The sequence below is a fragment of the Doryrhamphus excisus genome, chromosome 18 (genome assembly GCF_030265055.1).
Source record: "Doryrhamphus excisus isolate RoL2022-K1 chromosome 18, RoL_Dexc_1.0, whole genome shotgun sequence".
NCBI classification, from domain to species: Eukaryota; Metazoa; Chordata; class Actinopteri; order Syngnathiformes; family Syngnathidae; genus Doryrhamphus; species Doryrhamphus excisus.
In genome coordinates this window covers 14,677,372-14,697,309 of record NC_080483.1, presented here as the reverse complement: position 1 = coordinate 14,697,309, position 19,938 = coordinate 14,677,372, and the positions used below count along the sequence as shown (strand labels likewise).

Here is a 19,938-nt window from a genome sequence, read left to right as displayed (position 1 = left end):
TCAATGCCACCCTCGGCCATCCCTGTGTGGAGTTTGCATGTTCTCCCCGTGCATGCGTGGGTTTTCTCCGGGTACTCCGGTTTCCTCCCACATTCCAAAAACATGCTAGGTTAATTAGCGACTCCAAATTGTCCATAGGTATGAATGTGAGTGTGAATGGTTGTTTGTCTATATGTGTCCTGTGATTGACTGGCGACCAGTCCAGAATCGGATTACAGCAGAATAGGTGCAGAGTCTGGAAGGTCTACAAAGCTTTGTGTGCTGGTTATTGTGTGTACCTGCTCTATATAGCGTAATAGGTTAAGGGCGTCTCAATCAATGCGCAGATTTTTTGGTAGCGTTCCCGGATAGTAACCCCCCATAGGAAACGGGGATCAACTGTGACACCCTGCAGAAATGAAGAAAAGGTGCCAGCAGGGGGCGTGATGGGCGGCCTACCTGCGTGATGCAAGCACGTTATGTGTTATGTATGTGTGTTATGTGATAACACCGATTATCACATACTACAGGATCGGATTACAGCAGAATAGGTGCAGAGTCTGGAAGATCTACAAAGCTTTGTGTGCTGGTTATTGTGTGTCGCTGCTCTATATAGGACTCCACAACGTAAAAATGAGCGTAATAAGGGTTAAGGGCGTCTCAATCAATGCGCAGATTTTTTGCTAAGCTGAGATGTTAGCCACATACTTAGCTGAGATGCTAGCCACCTACTTAGCTGAGATGCTAGCCACATACTTAGCTGAGATGCTAGCCACATACTTAGCTGAGATGCTAGCCACATACTTAGCTGAGATGTTAGCCACATACTTAGCTAAGCATACTTAGCTAATATGTTAGCCACATACTTAGTTGAGATGTTAGCCACGTACTTAGCTGAGATGTTAGCCACGTACTTAGCTGAGATGTTAGCCACGTACTTAGCTGAGATGTTAGCCACATACTTAGCTAAGCATACTTAGCTAATATGTTAGCCACATACTTAGTTGAGATGTTAGCCACATACTTAGCTGAGATGTTAGCCACGTACTTAGCTGAGATGTTAGCCACGTACTTAGCTGAGATGTTAGCCACGTACTTAGCTGAGATGTTAGCCACGTACTTAGCAGAGATGTTAGCCACGTACTTAGCTAAGATGTGAGCCAAGTACTTAGCTAAGATGTTAGCCAAGTACTTAGCTAAGATGTGAGCCAAGTACTTAGCTAAGCGCAGATTTTTTGCTAAGGTTCCGGGATAGTAACCCCCGTAGGAAGCGGGGATCAACTGTGACACCCTGCAGAAATGAAGAAAAGGTGCCAGCAGGGGGCGGCGTGATGGGCGGTTATGTGTGTTATGTGATAACACTGATTATCACATACTACAGTATTATCTTATAGTAAAATATTAAAATGATAAAATATTATTGTTGAAATATCTTTGCAATTATTGTGTTTACACTGTTTAGATATAAATATGTAATAAACTGAACATTGTCTTTTGATTAAATAGTACGTGATAATAAGCTCATGATTAAATAGCACGTGATAATAAGCTCATGATTAAATAGTATGTGATAATAAGATCATCACATGGTTTGTCTGGTATCAGACCAAGGTATCATGGCCCCAAGTGTCAGTATCAGCCCGAGACCGAAGGTCGATACTGGCAGACAAACCATGTGATGACCTATAAATTAGCACATAAAGTGTCCGTACTTCAGGTCTGACGGGGTCCTCGATGCCGACAACGGCGATGCAGGTGAGTTCGTTGAGGATTTCATTCTCCACGTCCCAGTTGGGCTCTCCCGCCTCAGCGGGGAAGTCCCTGAAGGCCACACAGATGGTCCTGAGACCGTCGCAGGCCATGGGTTCGATCACCTTGCGCACCATTTCATCTCTGTCTTTTGGTTTGAAGACGCGAGGCTGGCCGTCGGCGTCCAGGATTCGAGAGCACCTGAGATGGGATGAGAGGACATGAGGTCGCATCCGAGCATCCTGATCAAAGATCTTCGTCATGTGTTCTTACTTCCTGAGGATGATCTCTGATGCTCCCTTGCTGTACATGCGGAAGCCTCCGTCGGCATTCTTCAGCACCGTGCTCATGGACTTGCGGGAGGAGTTGAAGGTGTAGACCTTGTAGAGCTTCTCCTCGGGCACCTCTTCTCTAATTGGCTGGTAGTCCCGCTTCAGTTCCAATACCAGACCCAGCAGAGCGCACTCTGTCTTGTTGCCCACATGACGGGGGAGACCGCCTTCTTTCTCTGGAGGCTGAGAGGAAGACAATGGAAAATTAATAATAACGTAATAATGTAGCTAAGATGTTAGCCACATACTTAGCTAAGCATACTTAGCTAAGATGTTAGCCACATACTTAGCTGAGATGTTAGCCACATACTTAGCTGAGATGTTAACCACATACTTAGCTAAGCATACTTAGCTGTTAGCCACATACTTAGCTAAGATGTTAGCCACATACTTAGCTAAGCATACTTAGCTAAGATGTTAGCCACATACTTAGCTAAGATGCTAGCCACATACTTAGCTAAGATGCTAGCCACATACTTAGCTGAGATGTTAGCCACATACTTAGCTGAGATGCTAGCCACATACTTAGCTGAGATGTTCGCCACATACTTAGCTGAGATGTTAGCCACATACGTAGCTAAGCATACTTAGCTGAGATGTTAGCCACATACGTAGCTAAGCATACTTAGCTAAGATGTTAGCCACATACTTAGCTGAGATGTTAGCCACATCCTTAGCTGAGATGTTAGCCACATCCTTAGCTGAGATGTTAGCCACATCCTTAGCTGAGATGTTAGCCACATCCTTAGCTGAGATGTTAGCCACATACTTAGCTGAGATGTTAGCCACATACTTAGCTGAGATGTTAGCCACATACTTAGCTGAGATGTGAGCCACATACTTAGCTGAGATGTTAGCCACATACTTAGCTGAGATGTTAGCCACATACTTAGCTGAGATGTTAGCCACATACGTAGCTAAGCATACTTAGCTAAGATGTTAGCCACATACTTAGCTGAGATGTTAGCCACATACTTAGCTAAGATGTTAGCTACATACTTAGCTAAGATGTTAGCCACATACTTAGCTAAGATGTTAGCCACATACTGGTATGAATGAGAGTGTGAATGGTTGTTTGTCTATATGTGCCCTGTGATTGGCTGGCCAATCCCCATACCCCGCCTCTTGCCCAAAGACAGCTGGGATAGGCTCCAGCGTACGAGAATGAGGTCTTATTGGCTCACCAGGATCTTGGTGGTGTAGGCCGAGTTGATGGAGATGCTGTTGACCATAACCTCCAGGGTTCCTGGTTTGATGACGTCCGGCTCCGGTACGGTTTTATAATGCGTGTCGCCGATGTACGCCTGCACCACCGTCATGCGGTTCATAGTCAGCGTGCCGGTTTTATCGGAGCAGATGGCCGTGGCGTTGCCCATGGTCTCGCAGGCGTCCAGGTGACGCACCAGGTTGTTGTCCTTCATCATTTTCTACAAAACGAAAAGTACCTTTTAAACAAATCCTGACCTCTGACCTCTCCCAACACGAGGGCCTGCTAACCTTCACAGAGTACGCCAGTGAGATGGTGACGGCCAGCGGCAGCCCTTCGGGGACGGCCACCACCAGCACAGTCACGCCGATGATGAAGAACTTGACAAAGTACTGGATGTAGATGGGGGTGCAGTCGGCCGTCCACGTGAGACCCTTGATCCCGAAGGTGTCGATGACAAAGTAGAGGATGAGGATGATGACCGTCACCGCTGACATAATGAGACCTGGCGGGAGCGAGCAGACGAGTCAGGTCTCGTTTGAGGACCATGGTCAGATTCAACACAGAGGTTTTTTATTATTGTATGTTTGACGGGTCGAACCATAAAAGGTCCACATCGGGGGTACTCTAGGTTCATAATTGTTTAATTTCATTTGAACATGCATCAGATTACAATTGAATGCATCGCATAATCAGTTCACAGTTGAACTGTGAAGTATTTGTCATTTTAGAAATAAGGAGTTAGTATGTTCTGTGTAGGCGCCATTATGAATTATCCTTACTGACCTTTTTTGCAGTACATTTAGCGAGTGAAGATTGCTTTTTATAGATATTACCCCATATTTCCACACAATAAGTAAGATATGGGGCGGCACGGCGGTCGAGTGGTTAGCGCGCAGACCTCACAGCTAGGAGACCAGGGTTCAATTCCCACCCTCGGCCATCTCTGTGTGGAGTTTGCATGTTCTCCCCGTGCATGCGTGGGTTTTCTCCGGGTACTCCGGTTTCCTCCCACATTCCAAAAACATGCTAGGTTAATTGGCGACTCCAAATTGTCCATAGGTATGAATGTGAGTGTGAATGGTTGTTTGTCTATATGTGCCCTGTGATTGGCTGGCCACCAGTCCAGGGTGGTAGAGAGCAATAAAGAGTTTCGAGTGATTTCTGATTGAGAACAAATTTTGCTTTTGTTCAATATTGAAATATTCCTGTCCATCTTATGTTATATATATTTGTAATATGAGTTTTTCCAGCTCATATTTTCATCTATTGTGATCCCCGAAAAATTTATTTTCCTTCACCCTTTCAATGTCTGCACCGTCTATTTGTATTTGCTATGTGTGTGTGTCCTTTCTGCGGTTAGCAAACAGCATGATTTTAGTTTTATTTAAGTTCAAGGACAATCTATTATCATGAAAACATATTTTTAGTGTGATCATTTCTTCTTTGAGAACAAAAAAGCAGTGGTATCATCTGCAAATAATACTAGCTTTAAGTGTATTGTGACTTTGGAGATATCATTGATGTACAAGTTGAACAGTTTTGGTCCCAGTATTGACCCCTGGGGAACTCCGCATGTACTGAAATATATGAACTTGCAGATGTGTATTCTCATAGTTTTACTTCACTAGTAATGAGGTCAAAAATTAATATGTGGAATATGTTTTTTTTTGCATCATGACTTTTAACAAGGATTACAAATCAAAGGTCACAAGTCAAGGTCACTTGAAATTCCAATGTACGGTGTTCCAGGTGAGTAACAATGTTTTTTTCTGCTTCATCTCTTCTGTCAGACCCACATTTTAATTATTGCCCCAAAAACACGGGTCCCATATGAATGAGCCCCCCCCCGTGTCCTCTGAAAGCCCACGGGTGTATTAAGGTCGATTGAAATGATGCCGACAATGCCGTCAATTCCGGGATGAGTTGTGTCCCCGTTAAACGTCCATCCAATAAAAGTGAGTGCATTGTGACCACTCGCTGCATGATTGCTTTTGAGGGCTATTAAATGAACGGGGGCGCCGGCTTTCGCTGGCGGCCACCTGAAGTCGGGTAATGTTAAGCTAGCACAGGGGTGGGCAAACTGCGGCCCGGGGGCCACATCTGGCCCGCCAAGTGTTTGAATACGGCCCGCCCAATCTTTCCAAAGTATTTAATTTAAACTCAACATACAACCTGGCATCATGGCCTGAGCCAACCTTTTGATGGTTGTATCAATTTCGTTTTTTGACATGGTCTGTTGTTTACAAAGTGCTCCTGAAAAAAGGGACACAAGCACATAATAATAATAATAATAATTATTATATTATTATATTATTATATTATTATATTATTATATTATTATATTATTATATTATTATATTATTATATTATTATATTATTATATTATTATATTATTATATTATTATAATTATTATTAGAACTATTATGATTATTATAATTATTATATTAATGCTAATTATTATATTAATTATATATAATATTATTGTTATATTTGCATATTTTACATAATAATAATATAATAATTATTATTTTAATTTTATTGTAATTATTATAATATTGTATTATTTTAAAAATATTTAAATATAAATATAAAATAATAAATAATAATAGCAGATTGCATGACAATTTTACAGATACAATAATACCAGGTGGACTGTTATGTGTAAAATATATAGTCTGCCCCCCCCCGTAAATTTTGTCATATCAATGCGGCCCGCGAGTCTATAAGTTTGCCCACCCCTGAGCTAGCAGGTCACGTAAAAAACTGGTTGCTAATCTGATGTGGGTATATGGAGCATTCCTAGTCTTATAAAGTGTTTAGGATGGAATATAGATTTGATTTTAAGGAAACAAGGCTTTTTTTTTTGAGGACACTCGTGACGTGAGATTGATCGCTAAGGAGTGTGTTAGCGTATGTACGCGTGCACGTGTGTGTGTGTGTGTTGGTGTGTTGCTCACCGGCTTTGCCAATCTGCACGGCGAGTCTTGTGAGTTTTCCCTGCAGCACAGACTTTTCCTTCTTGGGTACGTTGACTTTCTTGACCGGTTTGGCCTCCTCTTTCTCCTCCTTTTCTTCCAACTCGGCGGCCTCCTCGCTCTTGAGCGGCTGGATCTCTAACGCGATGCCGTCCTGCGTCTTGGCTGAAGTTGAATAAAGGGGTACAAGGAGGAGGTGGAGGAGGAGGAGGAGTAGGCCGTTGGGTAAAGATGAGGGGGGAAAAAAAAAGATGAAGGAGAAATCATTTGAGTGGAGGATGGATGTAATTTTTTTTTTCAATAAATATGCAGTGTGGGATGAAGAGGTTGATGAATGAATGGATGAGAAGAAAGAAAAAGAGGAGGAAGGGTTCGATGGAGGGCAAGAGAGGCAGAGAAAAAGTTACAGAGGCAGTCGCAAGGAATAATAAAAAAAAAAAAAAAAACTAAAAGTTTTTGGAGCGGTTTGCTAGTCAAAAAGACGACCTTGCCCCAACTCAACATGGCCGCCCCTTTGACCTTTGAGGGCACAGAGCATCAGCATCACTTCATCATCACGCCATGAAGAATCCCTATAAGCTTGAGGAGAGCGTTACGTAGCAGCTTGAAGGATCTGACGCCACACACACACACACACATACACACAAGAGCAGTGGACAACAAAGACACACACACACACACACACACACACACGTGTCGTCTACGTGTTAAACATCAGAGCTCCGTTGGCAGCTCTGAAGTCTGACATGAGGTCTCCCTGCCTGCTCCTCATTTGCATAAGCAAAGTACGCATTTGCATTTCACTTCATCATCTTTTGCGTGCGGAGCTCTTTCTGATGCATTTCATCCGGCACTCCCAGCATGCACCTCTGCTTGTCGTCTCTCTCTCTCTCTCTCTCTCTCTCTCTCTCTCTATCTCTACAGCGGGGCGGATGCAGAGGCGACCTTTGCTAATCTCACACTGGCTGCCACTTTGGATAGGGTTCTTCACGTTTGCTTTAGCGATGCGGCAAATGCCATCGCGGGAACTTGTCAGCTACTACAACGTTTAAAGTGTCGTGTTTAAAAAAAAATCGGGTATTTTGAAGCCCGACAGTTTCGCATTTATGTTCTTAACTAGGCTTTAGTCAGTGTAGCTTCCAAATGTGACGTACATACAGAATGTGTTGGGACACATTAGTCGTGTAGCAAACGTAGACTTTGAATGGCGAAGTGTAATGGTAATGGTCATTTGAACATGCATCAGATTGCAATTGAACGCATCACATAATCAGTTCACAGTTCCGCATGTCCAAAAGGAGTAGGAAGAAGCAAAGCGTATTAAATCCTACCCCTCCATCTGGTACTTTTACAATCAGTAACTGTTACATTTGTTCACTTCCTGCTTTCCTAATATAGTTCAAGTTTTTTTTTTGACACGTACCACAGTTCCACATGTCCAAAAGGAGTAGGAAGAAGCAAAGCTTATTAAATCCTACCCCTCCATCTGGTACTTTTACAATCAGTAACTGTTACATTTGTTCACTTCCTGCTTTCCATAATACAATGACATAATGGGTACCATAGTAACTGTGAATATGTCATTGTATGGTCATAACACCTCCTACTTCGGTAGAGGACAAGAAAAAAAAACTTAAACTATATTAGGAAAGCAGGAAGTGAACAAATGTAACAGTTACTGATTGTAAAAGTACCAGATGGAGGGGTAGGATTTAATAAGCTTTGTTTCTTCCTACTCCTTTTGGACATGTGGAACTGTGAACTGATTATGTGATGCATTCAAATGTAATTTCTCTCAGAGACAACATACGCGTCCTTACTTGCTAGCAAAGCAAAGTTACATTTGTTCACTTCCTGCTTTCCTAATATAGTATAAGGATTTTTTTTAGTTTTTGTTTTGTGTTTTTTCCATTACGTACCGAAGTACGAGGTGATATGATCATACAATGACATAATGGGTACCATAGTAAGTGTCAATATGGTAATGGTAATGGTTTAATTTCAGTTGAACATGCATCAGATTGCAATTGAACGCATCACATAATCAGTTCACAGTTCCACATGTCCAAAAGGAGTAGGAAGAAGCAAAGCTTATTAAATCCTATCCCTCCATCTGGTACTTTTACAATCAGCAACTGTTACATTTGTTCACTTCCTGCTTTCCTAACATAGTTTTAAGTTTTTTTTTTTTGTCATAATGGGTACCATAGTAAGTGTCAATATAGTGATATATATAGCACATCATGACTGGTTCATCGTTATGCATTGTGTCTTAATTATAAAGACTAAAACGCATGTTTGTTTTAATGAATGTTTTAAACATTCTCTTGTTTTAGGGTTAAAATGCGACCATTTTCAGGCTCAAAAATGAAAATGAAAACAAACTCAGAAAGTTCTGATGAATGACTTTCCAACCAGGAAATTGTGAATCTTAATATATAAAACACACAACATGAAAACACCACAACTCATCACACACACTTCAAACAACAAGCGCAGCACTAAACGCACGGCGGACAAATGTGTGTGCGTGTCTATGTGTGTGTGCAGGGAGAGGGGCGAGGGGGGGGGGTACAGGGCTTGGACACTCCAAAAAAGACAGCAAGTCAACAAACAGACGACAAAACCAAAAAGGACCACCCGAAAAACCACAGCGATGCAGAACCACGACAGCTGGACGGGGGGTGATGGTGGTAGTGGTGGTGGTGGTGGTAGTGGTGGTGGTAGTGGGAGGGGTTTGGCAGGAGGAGGTAGAAAAAGGCTGCTGAGGAGACGAGGCTGCAGGAGACTTGAGCGGGAAAGGAAAACGAGATAGAAGGCAAGGAAGACAACATCAAGTCCTGAGCAACAACCTGCAAAGAACCACGACCAAAGAAAGACACAAACAGCCCACAGTTCACTACTGTAGCAGGGTGCAACTCACACACACACACACACACACACACACACACACACACACACACACACACACACACACACACAATGCCCGACATTGGCTTGGGATGACGAAATTGAAACAAAAGCTAAAAATGCAAAAAGTTGATTTAATGACGGTTGCAGCTGCTACTACTAATCATTCATGCTAATGTGTACTTCAGTAACGACATGGAAATTAGACTTGCTTAAAATGACTTTTATGTTCACGTTAGAAAAATACAGTCGATATCGCGAGTGGCGAAAAAGAACGTAGCGAAATAGATGCCGCAATCACATGGTTCGATGTCTTAGTGTTTGAAGCGATTTGCGTTTTGATCTGACAAATCTTAAGTAACTTTATACATATTCTGCCTGGGCATTAAAACCGCCGCAGCTGTTAAAAAAAAAAAAACAGTCACGTATCATGAGTGAACGATGCTGGCAACACCGGGGTGAGTTTACAGTGTGCATAAAAGCGCTTAATGCGCGGGTCCAATCCTGCCACTTCCATATTATGTGTATTATTATTCATAATAGCCATGCCATAAGTTTAGTCTGAACGGCTTATGGCCGCCCTGTTCTCGTGAGACAGCTTTTGTCGAAACGAGAAATCTGTATCTCTTAACACCCTCGCTATTTAAGCCGGTCTACATTTAGACATCCGGTTGGAGACTAAAATTAAACACAAATTTTAAAATATGTTAAAGTATTTACTTAAAAAAATTTTCACTAAAAAAAGTTGTATTTTATTTTTTAAATTTAATTTTATGTTATTGTTCCCAAAAATCTCAATTTGTTATTATTCCACAAATAATTGTCAAGTAAATAATCATTTTCCCGATTTATACAGTGAATATTTTCATCGTTTGAGCACAAATTAACTGTTTACAACCTTGAAAATACAGGTTTTACCATTAGTAAAGCCCTCCAGACATGATATAGCAACCCTATTATATAGTATAGGAAACATAACAACAGAAAATAAGCCATTTAAGTCATACATTAGACTTGTACTCTGTGTGTTGCTGTAAATGTGTTACGGTGCCGTGGACAGGAAGTGACGTCAGTCTTCCGAATGCCTTGTGTTTGTTCATTTTGCCGTTTTTATGCTTGAAAGCATAATTTTGGCAAAAAATATGTCAAAATTCCTTAAATTTGGACATATTTTTGGACTAATAATAGGTCATAGTCAACCACAAAAAAAGCAAGATTTATTAATTGATTAAAAACTGTGATAGTGTCACTACGAAATAATTTTTTTGTATATGACATCTCTTTATTAGACTTAATTTTTTATATTAATATTCATATATAATTAATATAACTAATAACTAATAACTAATAAATATTATATATATAATATTAATTTTAAAAAATTTTAGCTTAATTTTGGTAAACAAAAATATAAAGTAAAAAATTTTAAGTATTATTTTTCTCAAAAATCTCAATTTGTTATTATTCCACAAATAATTGTAAAGTAAATAATCACCTTCCCTATTTAGAACGCCTTTGAATGAGTCTTCCGAATGCCTTGTGTTTGTTCATTTTGCCGTTTTTATGCTTGAAAGCTTAATTTTGGCAAAAAATATCTCAAAATTCCTTAAATTTGGACATATTTTTAGACTAATAATAGTCAACCACAAAAACAGCAAGATTTATTAATTGATTGAAAACTGTGATAGTGTCACCACGAAATAAAAAAAATTTGTATATGACATCTCTTTAAGATCATTATTTTTCTTTTTATATTGTCAATATAGTATATTATGCTATTCTAATATGATTTTAAATACTGTACACTGAAATAACATTGAAGTTAATGGCGCAGCAATTGCTATTCTGACCACCAAGGGGCAGAGGTGCTTTCAGGGTCCACATTTAAAGCTAATGAAGCATCTCTGCCCCCCAAGGTCGCAAGGTCATGTTTGTCTGCAGCCGATATGAGAAACAGGCAGCGTCCAAATGACACCAAAGCAGCTTCAGAAGAAAAACAAAAAAAAGTGTTCTCCGGTGAAGTCAGTGGAGATGACAAGCGCGCTTCCACAAATGCCAAGTAGCATTCTGCCTGCAGCAGATGCTCACGCCGTGGGAGGCGTGTGCGTGTGCGTATGCGTGTGCATGTTGAGACAGCCTGCAGAGGAAGTCGGACGACGAGGAACGCTCGACTGGTTTGCTTTTGAGGTAGCAGTGATGACATCACAAAGACAAAGCGAACAGACAGCTTCGACACATCGACACGTTGGGAAGGCACTGAAGGTGCGCTTGGTTTTTCACACAGCGGCTCACAAAACACACAGCAGCTTGTCAAAAGGTGAATTTATGTTTGGGCCTCAGACATTTTCAAACATACGAGCTTTCTCTCAGCTCGGGTCTTTAATTGTATTGATCTAGAAGTATTCAATTAAAGAATAATTGATGGATGATTGTGACAGTTCATGACTGAAGCACATACAGTAAAACCTCTAAAGTTCAGGCGTACGTTTTAGTTTTGGACGTACAATTTTTTTCAATTTTTTTTTTTTTACATAGAAATACACAACCTCGGCCCGCGAGATCATGTAACGACTTGACATCATATAAGTCAGGGGTCTCAAACACGCGGCCCGCGGGCCGAATGTGGCCCGCAGGACACTAGTTTGAGGCCCCCGCCTTGATATTGAAAGTTTAATGTTAGTGCGGCCCGCGCAAGTTTGATATGGATGCTGTATGGTATCATGTACCCAGAAAAAAATTATTACGTTTGATTAATGTTCATGTTAAAGGTTAAATAACTGTTAATAGTTATCCTCCCTATCCGTGTGGAAGTGGTAAGTTTTTGGCTTTTTAAGTTTAAAGGAAATAACTTGAAGGCTACCGTTTAGGTCGCTAGCTCTCGAGTTTGCGAGTTAGCATGTGTCTCAAGACCCCATTCCCAGTGAGTACGACGACGGCAATCGATTTGGGATACCACAACGTTGTTAAAACTTACACCCTCAGGAAGTAAACTGTGTATATGATAGAGATGCTTATTAGTATCGGACCATTTCCACACAAAACGTCACGCTGCCAACACCAAGGGACGAACTTTGTCCCATATCGAGAATCAAATCTCAATGGATTCAGTTTGCTAGCTTGATACAGGCCACGCCAATCGATGTCAGAGCATTGGATTTATCCGCCTAGCTTTTTGTCATCATATCATATCATATGCCACATTTTGTTTTAAAACAATTTTTAAAACAAAACAAGCAATTTAGTTAGTTTGGAGCTCATTTTTGTCCCACATGAAAGTGGATATCACGTTCATGGTGGAAGTACTAACTTTTTAAATTTTACTCTTTTGTTGTCGTTTTACTAATTATGACAAAAACAATTTTTAAAACAAAACAAGCAATTTAGTTAGTTTGGAGCTCATTTTTGTCCCACAGTGGATATCACGTTCATGGTGGAAGTACTAACTTTTTAAATTTTACTCTTTTGTTGTCGTTTTGCTAATTATGACACACTATTAGCTATTTGCTCCTGAAACCCGGACACTGAAATTATTTTGTTAATTAAGTTAAGCTAGGATACATTTCTATTTCATAAATATATTTATTATTTATTATCATAAATATATTTAGTTCTGTTATTGTATTCTGTTAATTCTGTTTTCTTGAACTATAAAATAATTTATCAAACTTATTTCCCATGTATTCGTATCAAGCCAAAATATTAATTCTGTTAAATTCAGGTTTGTGTCAAATAGTGCAAAAAAAAAATTCACAAAAATAAATTATTGTATTTATTTTTTTAAATAATAACCAATTTGCCAGGGGTGCTTGGAATTGTTTAACCTAAATAAATAAATTCCTAAATAAATTGTGTGGTGGTCCGTAGTAGTCGATCCCACTAACAAATGACCGTTGCCGGAATCGGCAGTCCAAAACCCTGACCGAAAGTAGGAGTGTGGAATTTGGAGCACAGTCTAACATTCTAAGACTTAAGACTCCAACATTACGTCTCTTTTATACCAGTAACTCTGCCTCGCTTCTTTTTACGCTTGTAGGTGAGAAAAGTTAGTAGTACGTTAGAAGTATTACTTCACTATGAGAACTAGATGACAATAAACTGTGTTGTACTTCAGAGGTTCCACTGTATTAAACTGACCAAGACGTGCTCCGATGACATTTTCCCACTTCCTGGGAAAGCAGGAAAATAATGGCTGAGCCAAACAATACGTTTTTTTTTTTGTTGAGCCAACCACAAGTCCACATTTGTAACCATGACAGTGGCTGGTTGCGAGTTGCACCCTGTGACAGGTAAAGCATGGCGAGAGAACGTCCCCCTTTTGACAGCCGAGAGAGAGAGAGATGGGACAGTAGCGCTCCCCTCCTGCCTCTGCGTCCATGATGAGATGATGAAGGGAATTTTTTGGGGGGATTTGGGAAGAAGAGGAAAAATGGAGGGGGAGGACAGAGCGACAGGTGGATGAATGGAGGGGGTTACCTTTGTTGCGATTTTCGGGGGGTCCTTGTTTTTTACCTGTTCGGACAGAGAGAGAGGGCGGAATGCTGATAAGATGGATCAAAGAAATCAAATTGGAGGAGAACACAAAAGTTCCAACAGGTGTGTGCGTGCTGTGCGTGTACGTGTACGTGTGTTGTCAGCAGGAATGGACCAATCAGGGGAGAGAGAGACACGGCAAGTTTTTTTTTTCAAAAGTATAAATTTAGAGTATGAAAATAAGATTACTACTCATATAGTATCACTTGTGATGAGTTATACTGTAGGTCGTATTGTTAGTGTGGTCCCTGACAAATATATTATATTATATTGATTGTAATATGTTCTCATCATATCCGGAAGTGACATCATCGGGGTAATATCGCTCAGGTAAAACAAAAACAGAGGATATTTACAGTGAATATAGCGAATATTTGGGGCGAGAGGCGGGGTACACCCTGGACTGGTGGCCAGCCAATCACAGGGCACATATAGACAAACAACCATTCACACTCACATTCATACCTATGGACAATTTGGAGTCGCTAATTAACCTAGCATGTTTTTGGAATGTGGGAGGAAACCGGAGTACCCGGAGAAAACCCACGCATGCACGGGGAGAACATGCAAACTCCACACAGAGATGCCCGAGTGGGGGAATCAAACCCGGGTCTCCTAGCTGTGAGGTCTGCGCGCTAACCACTCAGTCGCCGTGCATCCTAGTTTGTGCTTAATATAAGCTTAATACTCAATCATACCCCTGCTTAATAACAATAAAAAAATAACTAGGGCTGTCAAATGATTACACGTTTTAATCAAATTAATCAGTTTTCCAATTAATTAATTATGATTAATCACCATACTGTATGTGTGAAATATGCCAGGACACAATTATGTATATTATATGCCTAACGCTAGTTTCAGACCATTTGAATCCCACTGTGTTATTATGAACCATAAAGGGTTGCGTTCAAGGACACCCTTAACTTAAGTAGAATTCACATATTTGGATGTAAATTGTACTTCGGCAGTAAGAGATAATAATATCCGCCTACTGTTTTTCTTTGTCTGTGTGTTTGTTTCGATGACTCATACGCGCATAATAACGACGTGATTTTTTACGGAGTGTCAGTGAATGCATGCTGTTGTCTAGTGACAATGAGGAAGTGTTGTTCCCACTATGAGCTGACTGGGGACATGTTTGTGTTGGAGAAATATATACGTGTTGGAATTGGACTCCTGTTGATGTGTTCGGGTCAGAGTAAATTATTATCAGAGTATTATTATTATGGGTACCATACGGTCAATATAGTGATATATAATATATCACATATATATATGTATAATATATAACCTGTAGGCGGCAGTAGTTCTAAAAAATGGTAATGGTAATGGTTATATTTCATTTGAACATGCATCAGATTGCAATTGAATGCATCCGATAATCAGTTCACAGTTCCACATGTCCAAAAGGAGTAGGAAGAAGCAAAGCTTATTAAATCCTACCCCTCCATCTGGTACTTTTACAATCAGTAACTGTTACATTTGTTCACTTCCTGCTTTCCATAATACAGTTTAAGGTTGTTTTTTTAAAATAATATTATAATATAGTAATATTTTTAATAATATTTGTTCACTTCCTGCTTTCCTAATATAGTTTAAGTTTTTTTAAATTTAATTTGTATTATTTTTATTTTTTATTTTTGTCACATACTGAAGTACGAGGTGATATGACCAAACAATGACACCATAGTAAGTGTCAATATAGTGATATATATTATATTATATATATTTTTTTTCCTTTCTATCCAATCAGAATCATCCTCTGTCATCCTTGTCACTTCCGCACTTGCCGCCTTGGAGGTGAAATTGTAATTTGAGCCAAGATGGCCGACATCAAAGTGTTTCTTCGCCTTGTAAAAATACAAGCAAGCAAAAAGCAGTTGAAAAAAAGCTCCAACCGACACAGTTCCGAGGGCGTCCATGTTGTTTGTGATGTAAACACAGGATGCGTGTGTGTCGTCACGGCATACGTTTAATAGGGATTATTGTAATTGTATTATTATTATTATTAATATTATTATAATAATCAGATTTTTGGCCGGAGGTTTTGAAAACCTTTTTTAGTACCAAATATGTGCAGGCTGGACTTAGACCCTGTCCACACGTAGGCGGGTATGTCATCAAACTGAGTCAGTGTGTTCTTCAGTTTTCTATGTGGGAACCGATTAGTTTACACCAGAATGAGGACATTGTGTTGTATTGTGTTCCTAATTTGATGCATAAATTTATTAAAAATTAATGCATATAACTAATGTGTATATTTCCTTCCGATTTCAAACCTTAATTAGAATTATTTAAATAAAATGTAAAACCTTTTTTAATCCAACTTGTATCGGAAGGATTTTAGGCCCAAAATGTCAACCTTTGCGTCTCTCTCCGCTGAGCTGGTTCATTCAGCCGCTTTACAATGAATGCCTGACAAACGCTAGCCAAGAAAACAAAATGATCACACAGAAAAAGAAGTAAAAAAAATAAATAAAATAAAATAAAAAAATAAAAACAAGTGTCCATGAATAAAAGAGCGTGATCACAAGCAAATCATAAGCACTGAGAGAGCGAGCACACAAGCCAGTAGGTTAGCATCACACTGCTCTCTCTTCCATTTAGTTTCTCCATAAGCAAACAACACAGGACGGTCCGTTTCACATTTTCAAATCGGTGTTACATCACAAATACATAAATAAAAAAATAAATAAATAAATAGCCGGGATGCCAGTTACTGTACTTCAATAAACGAGGCCGTTGATGCTAAAGTGATGAAGAAAGCTACTGAGCTAGTTGAATGCCACCGAGTTTAGTTTTTCGTTTCGACTTGACATCATATAAGTCAGGGGTCTCAAACATGCGGCCCGCGGGCCAAATGTGGCCCGCAGGACACTAGTTTGAGGCCCCCGCCTTGATATGAAAGTTTAATGTTAGTGCGGCCCGCGCAAGTTTGATATGGATGCTGTATGGTATCATGTACCCAGAAAAAATTATTACGTTTGATTAATGTTCATGTTAAAGGTTAAATAACTGTTAAGAGTTATCCTCCCTATCCGTGTGGAAGTGGTAATTTTTTTTGCTATTTAAGTTTAAAGGAAATAACTTGAAGGCTACCGTTTTAGGTCGCTAGCGCTCTAGTTTGCGAGTTAGCATGTGTCTCAAGACCCTGCAGTTGCGCAATATGTTGTAAATAAAAAGAGTATAAATGTGACTATAGTCGTGTTTTGTCATGTCCACAGGGCTCTAATAATGCTTTGTTCATTTTAATCTGAAAAAAATAATTTGTCTACCCACCAACTATATGTGGTTTCTTAAGTTTTTATTATTTGCCGTTTTATTATTATTATTTTTATTATATTTATTTATTACTGATTGATTGATTTTCTTTATTCTTGATTTGTTTATTTATTTTTCATCTTATTTTGTGTAGAAAAATAAAAAGTAAGATATTTGAGAACAGTGAAATGTTTTATCAGAGCTTTTCTTGTAGAAAATTAAATTTTTTTGTTTTTAATAAATGCGTTTTTTTTGGGGGGGGGGGGAAACCTGATGCGGTCCAGTCTCACCCAGACCCGAGCTCCAGTGGCCCCCCCCCAAGTAAATTGAGTTTGAGACCCCTGATATAAGTTAACTGCACACGTCATTTCTAATTACACCGTTTGAAAGTGTAACGCCCAGACTGACTGACGTCCAGCCTCATGTTGCCGATTAGCGAGTTAGCATAACGACCATGATGGGCTGAGTCCAAATGAACCAGCGCAGCGCCAGCTATTAGAAAACATCCATGAGGTTGTGTTTGTTTTTTTTTTTACGTGTCGTCTTACTTTTCTTGACCTTCTTCTCCTCTTCGTTCTCACCGGCACCCAGCAACGTGAAGATGATTCCGGTTTGAGAGTTGAGTCCGACGGCCGACACCACCATTCTTCCCGAGCCCTCCATCACGTGCGTACCTGGGCGGGGTCAAACAAAACACACAAAACGTTAAGGTTCCGCTGCGGAAAAAAGATGGCGGTCACATGTGTAGACGCTCACCAGACAGCAACATGGGATCCTTCTCCAGAGACTTGCGGACCTGATCCGATTCACCAGTCAGGGAGCTCTCATCGATCTTCAGGTCGTTGCCTTGGATCAGAATGCCGTCAGCGGGTAGAAGATCTCCTGCAGGAACGTGTGAAGAAGATACTCCATCAATGAAGAGAAACCTGAGACTAAATTTACTACATTTCTGCGTACCGTATTTGATCTGCGCGATGTCTCCCACTACGATCTCAGCCACCGGGATTTGGATCACCTGGCCTTTACGGATGACCGTGAACTTCTGCTCTTGCTCAATGCGACTCTGAAGCCCTCTGAACTGCTTCTCCTTGGACCAGTCGTTGAAAGCCGTCACCAGGACCACGATGATGACCGAGAACAGGATGGCGGCGCCCTCGATCCAGCCCGCCTGGGCCTCGCCTTCGTCCTCCACGCCTCCTGCCGCCTGGCCGCATGCTGGAATTGTGCGACAACCATCAACCATTAATATTTACGGAAAAATGATGTCCATCTATCAATCTTACTGGACCTGACCAAAGGTCTTCATTTCATTGACCCCCCAAAAATGATCAAAACCATCTTCAACCGAGGTCGGATCACAGGGACAGTAGCGAAGCCCGGACTTCCCTCTCTCTAGCTCAGGGGTCTCAAACTCAATTTACCTGGGGGCCACCAGAGCTAGGTTCTGGGTGAAGCCGGTCCGCATCAGGTTTTAAAAAAAAACAAAAAAAAAACGCATTTATTAAAAACTGGAAAAAAAAATCAATAAAGTTCGTCGAGATACGACCCCCTACTTCTGGCCCGAAAATCGCCGCCGCCACCAAAAATGGCCGACTTCCTCTACATTTTGCAATATGGGTTCTTGAGACTTTTTGGTGCGTCCTGTCATGATAGATGTCTCCACCAAGTTTCGTGACGATCGGTGAAACTGGTGGCGGGGGCTAATTTTTTAAAACAATTTCTAGGGGGTGCTAGAGAGCCAATTTTGGAACATTATATTTGGAAACATATATATTTTGGAACATTATATAGCTTTAAGCTGTCATTTCAACATTAAACTGTGGTATCAAGGTGGGGGTCTCTAACCCGCCGCCCGCGGGCCAAATGCGGCCCGCGAGACGCTAGTTTGAGGCCCGCGTAAGTTTGATATGGATGCTGTATGGTATCATGTACCCAGAAAAAATTATTACATTTGATTAATGTTCATGTTAAAGGTTAAATAAGTGTTAATAGTTATCCTCCCTATCCGTGTGGAAGTGGTAAGTTTTTGGCTTTTTTAAGTTGAAAGGAAATAACTTGGAGGCTACCGTTTAGGTCGCTAGCTCTCTAGTTTGCGAGTTAGCATGTGTCTCAAGACCCTGCAGTTGCGCAATATGTTGTAAATAAAAAGAGTATGAATGTGACTATAGTCGTGTTTTGTCATGTCTACAGGGCTCTAATAATGCTTTGTTCATTTTAATCTGAAAAAAATAATTTGTCTACCCACCAACTATATGTGGTTTCTTAAGTTTTTATTATTTGGCGTTTTATTATTATTATTATATTTATTTATTTATTACTGATTGATTGATTTTCTTTATTCTTGATTTGTTTATTTATTTTTCATCTTATTTTGTGCAGAAAAATAAAAAGTAAGATATTTGAGAACAGTGGAATGTTTTATCAGAGCTTTTCTAGTAGAAAATCGGAACCAAAGCACTGAAAAAGTTTTTAATAAATTTTTTAATAAATTTTTTTTGGAAAACCTGATGTGGCCCAGTCTCACCCAGACCCTAGCTCCAGTGGCCCCCCCAAGTAAATTGAGTTTGAGACCCCTGCTTTAAATGATATTGCAGATATATATATATATACACCTGCCAATCAAACTATGGAATGGATTGAGTAAGGAAATCAAACAATGCACAACGATGAGCCAATTCAAGAAACAATACAAGCAGTTGATGTTTGCTAAATACAAGGATGAAGAGTTCTGCTCTAGTTACTCCGTCCAGTTCCTCCCTGGTGGATCCTAGTCTCTCCAACATGTCCTGGGTCTCCAAGTGGTCGGAAGTGACATGAACATGCCCAAGAAGGTGAACGGAAGGTGTCCAGATGGCCAAGGCTGTTCGAGGTTTCCCCCGACCGACGGTGCTTCTAACCTTATCTCCTACAGAGAAAACTCATTTTGGCTGCTAGTACCTGTGACCTTGTCACTACCCAAAACTTGTGACCGTAGGTGAGGGTAGGAAC

General features: G+C 40.3%; 1 protein-coding gene across 5 annotated transcripts in view; it reads right to left on the bottom strand.

Moving 5' to 3' along the window:
* The window catches only part of LOC131106517 (plasma membrane calcium-transporting ATPase 1-like), a 97,704-nt gene that overhangs the window by 23,813 nt on the left and 53,953 nt on the right, over positions 1 to 19,938 (bottom strand). For 3 of the 5 annotated variants that reach the window (XM_058055666.1, XM_058055662.1, XM_058055663.1), the window contains exons 4-12: positions 17,908 to 18,165; positions 17,707 to 17,832; positions 17,499 to 17,624; positions 13,630 to 13,665; positions 6,229 to 6,411; positions 3,558 to 3,772; positions 3,245 to 3,487; positions 2,002 to 2,243; positions 1,692 to 1,929 (exon numbers count right to left, since the gene is read on the bottom strand). In XM_058055666.1, the coding sequence (XP_057911649.1) occupies positions 1,692 to 1,929; positions 2,002 to 2,243; positions 3,245 to 3,487; positions 3,558 to 3,772; positions 6,229 to 6,411; positions 13,630 to 13,665; positions 17,499 to 17,624; positions 17,707 to 17,832; positions 17,908 to 18,165 (1,667 nt within the window). The remainder of the gene's footprint in view (positions 1 to 1,691; positions 1,930 to 2,001; positions 2,244 to 3,244; positions 3,488 to 3,557; positions 3,773 to 6,228; positions 6,412 to 13,629; positions 13,666 to 17,498; positions 17,625 to 17,706; positions 17,833 to 17,907; positions 18,166 to 19,938) is intronic. The other 2 variants (XM_058055664.1, XM_058055665.1) reach the window with 1 other exon arrangement.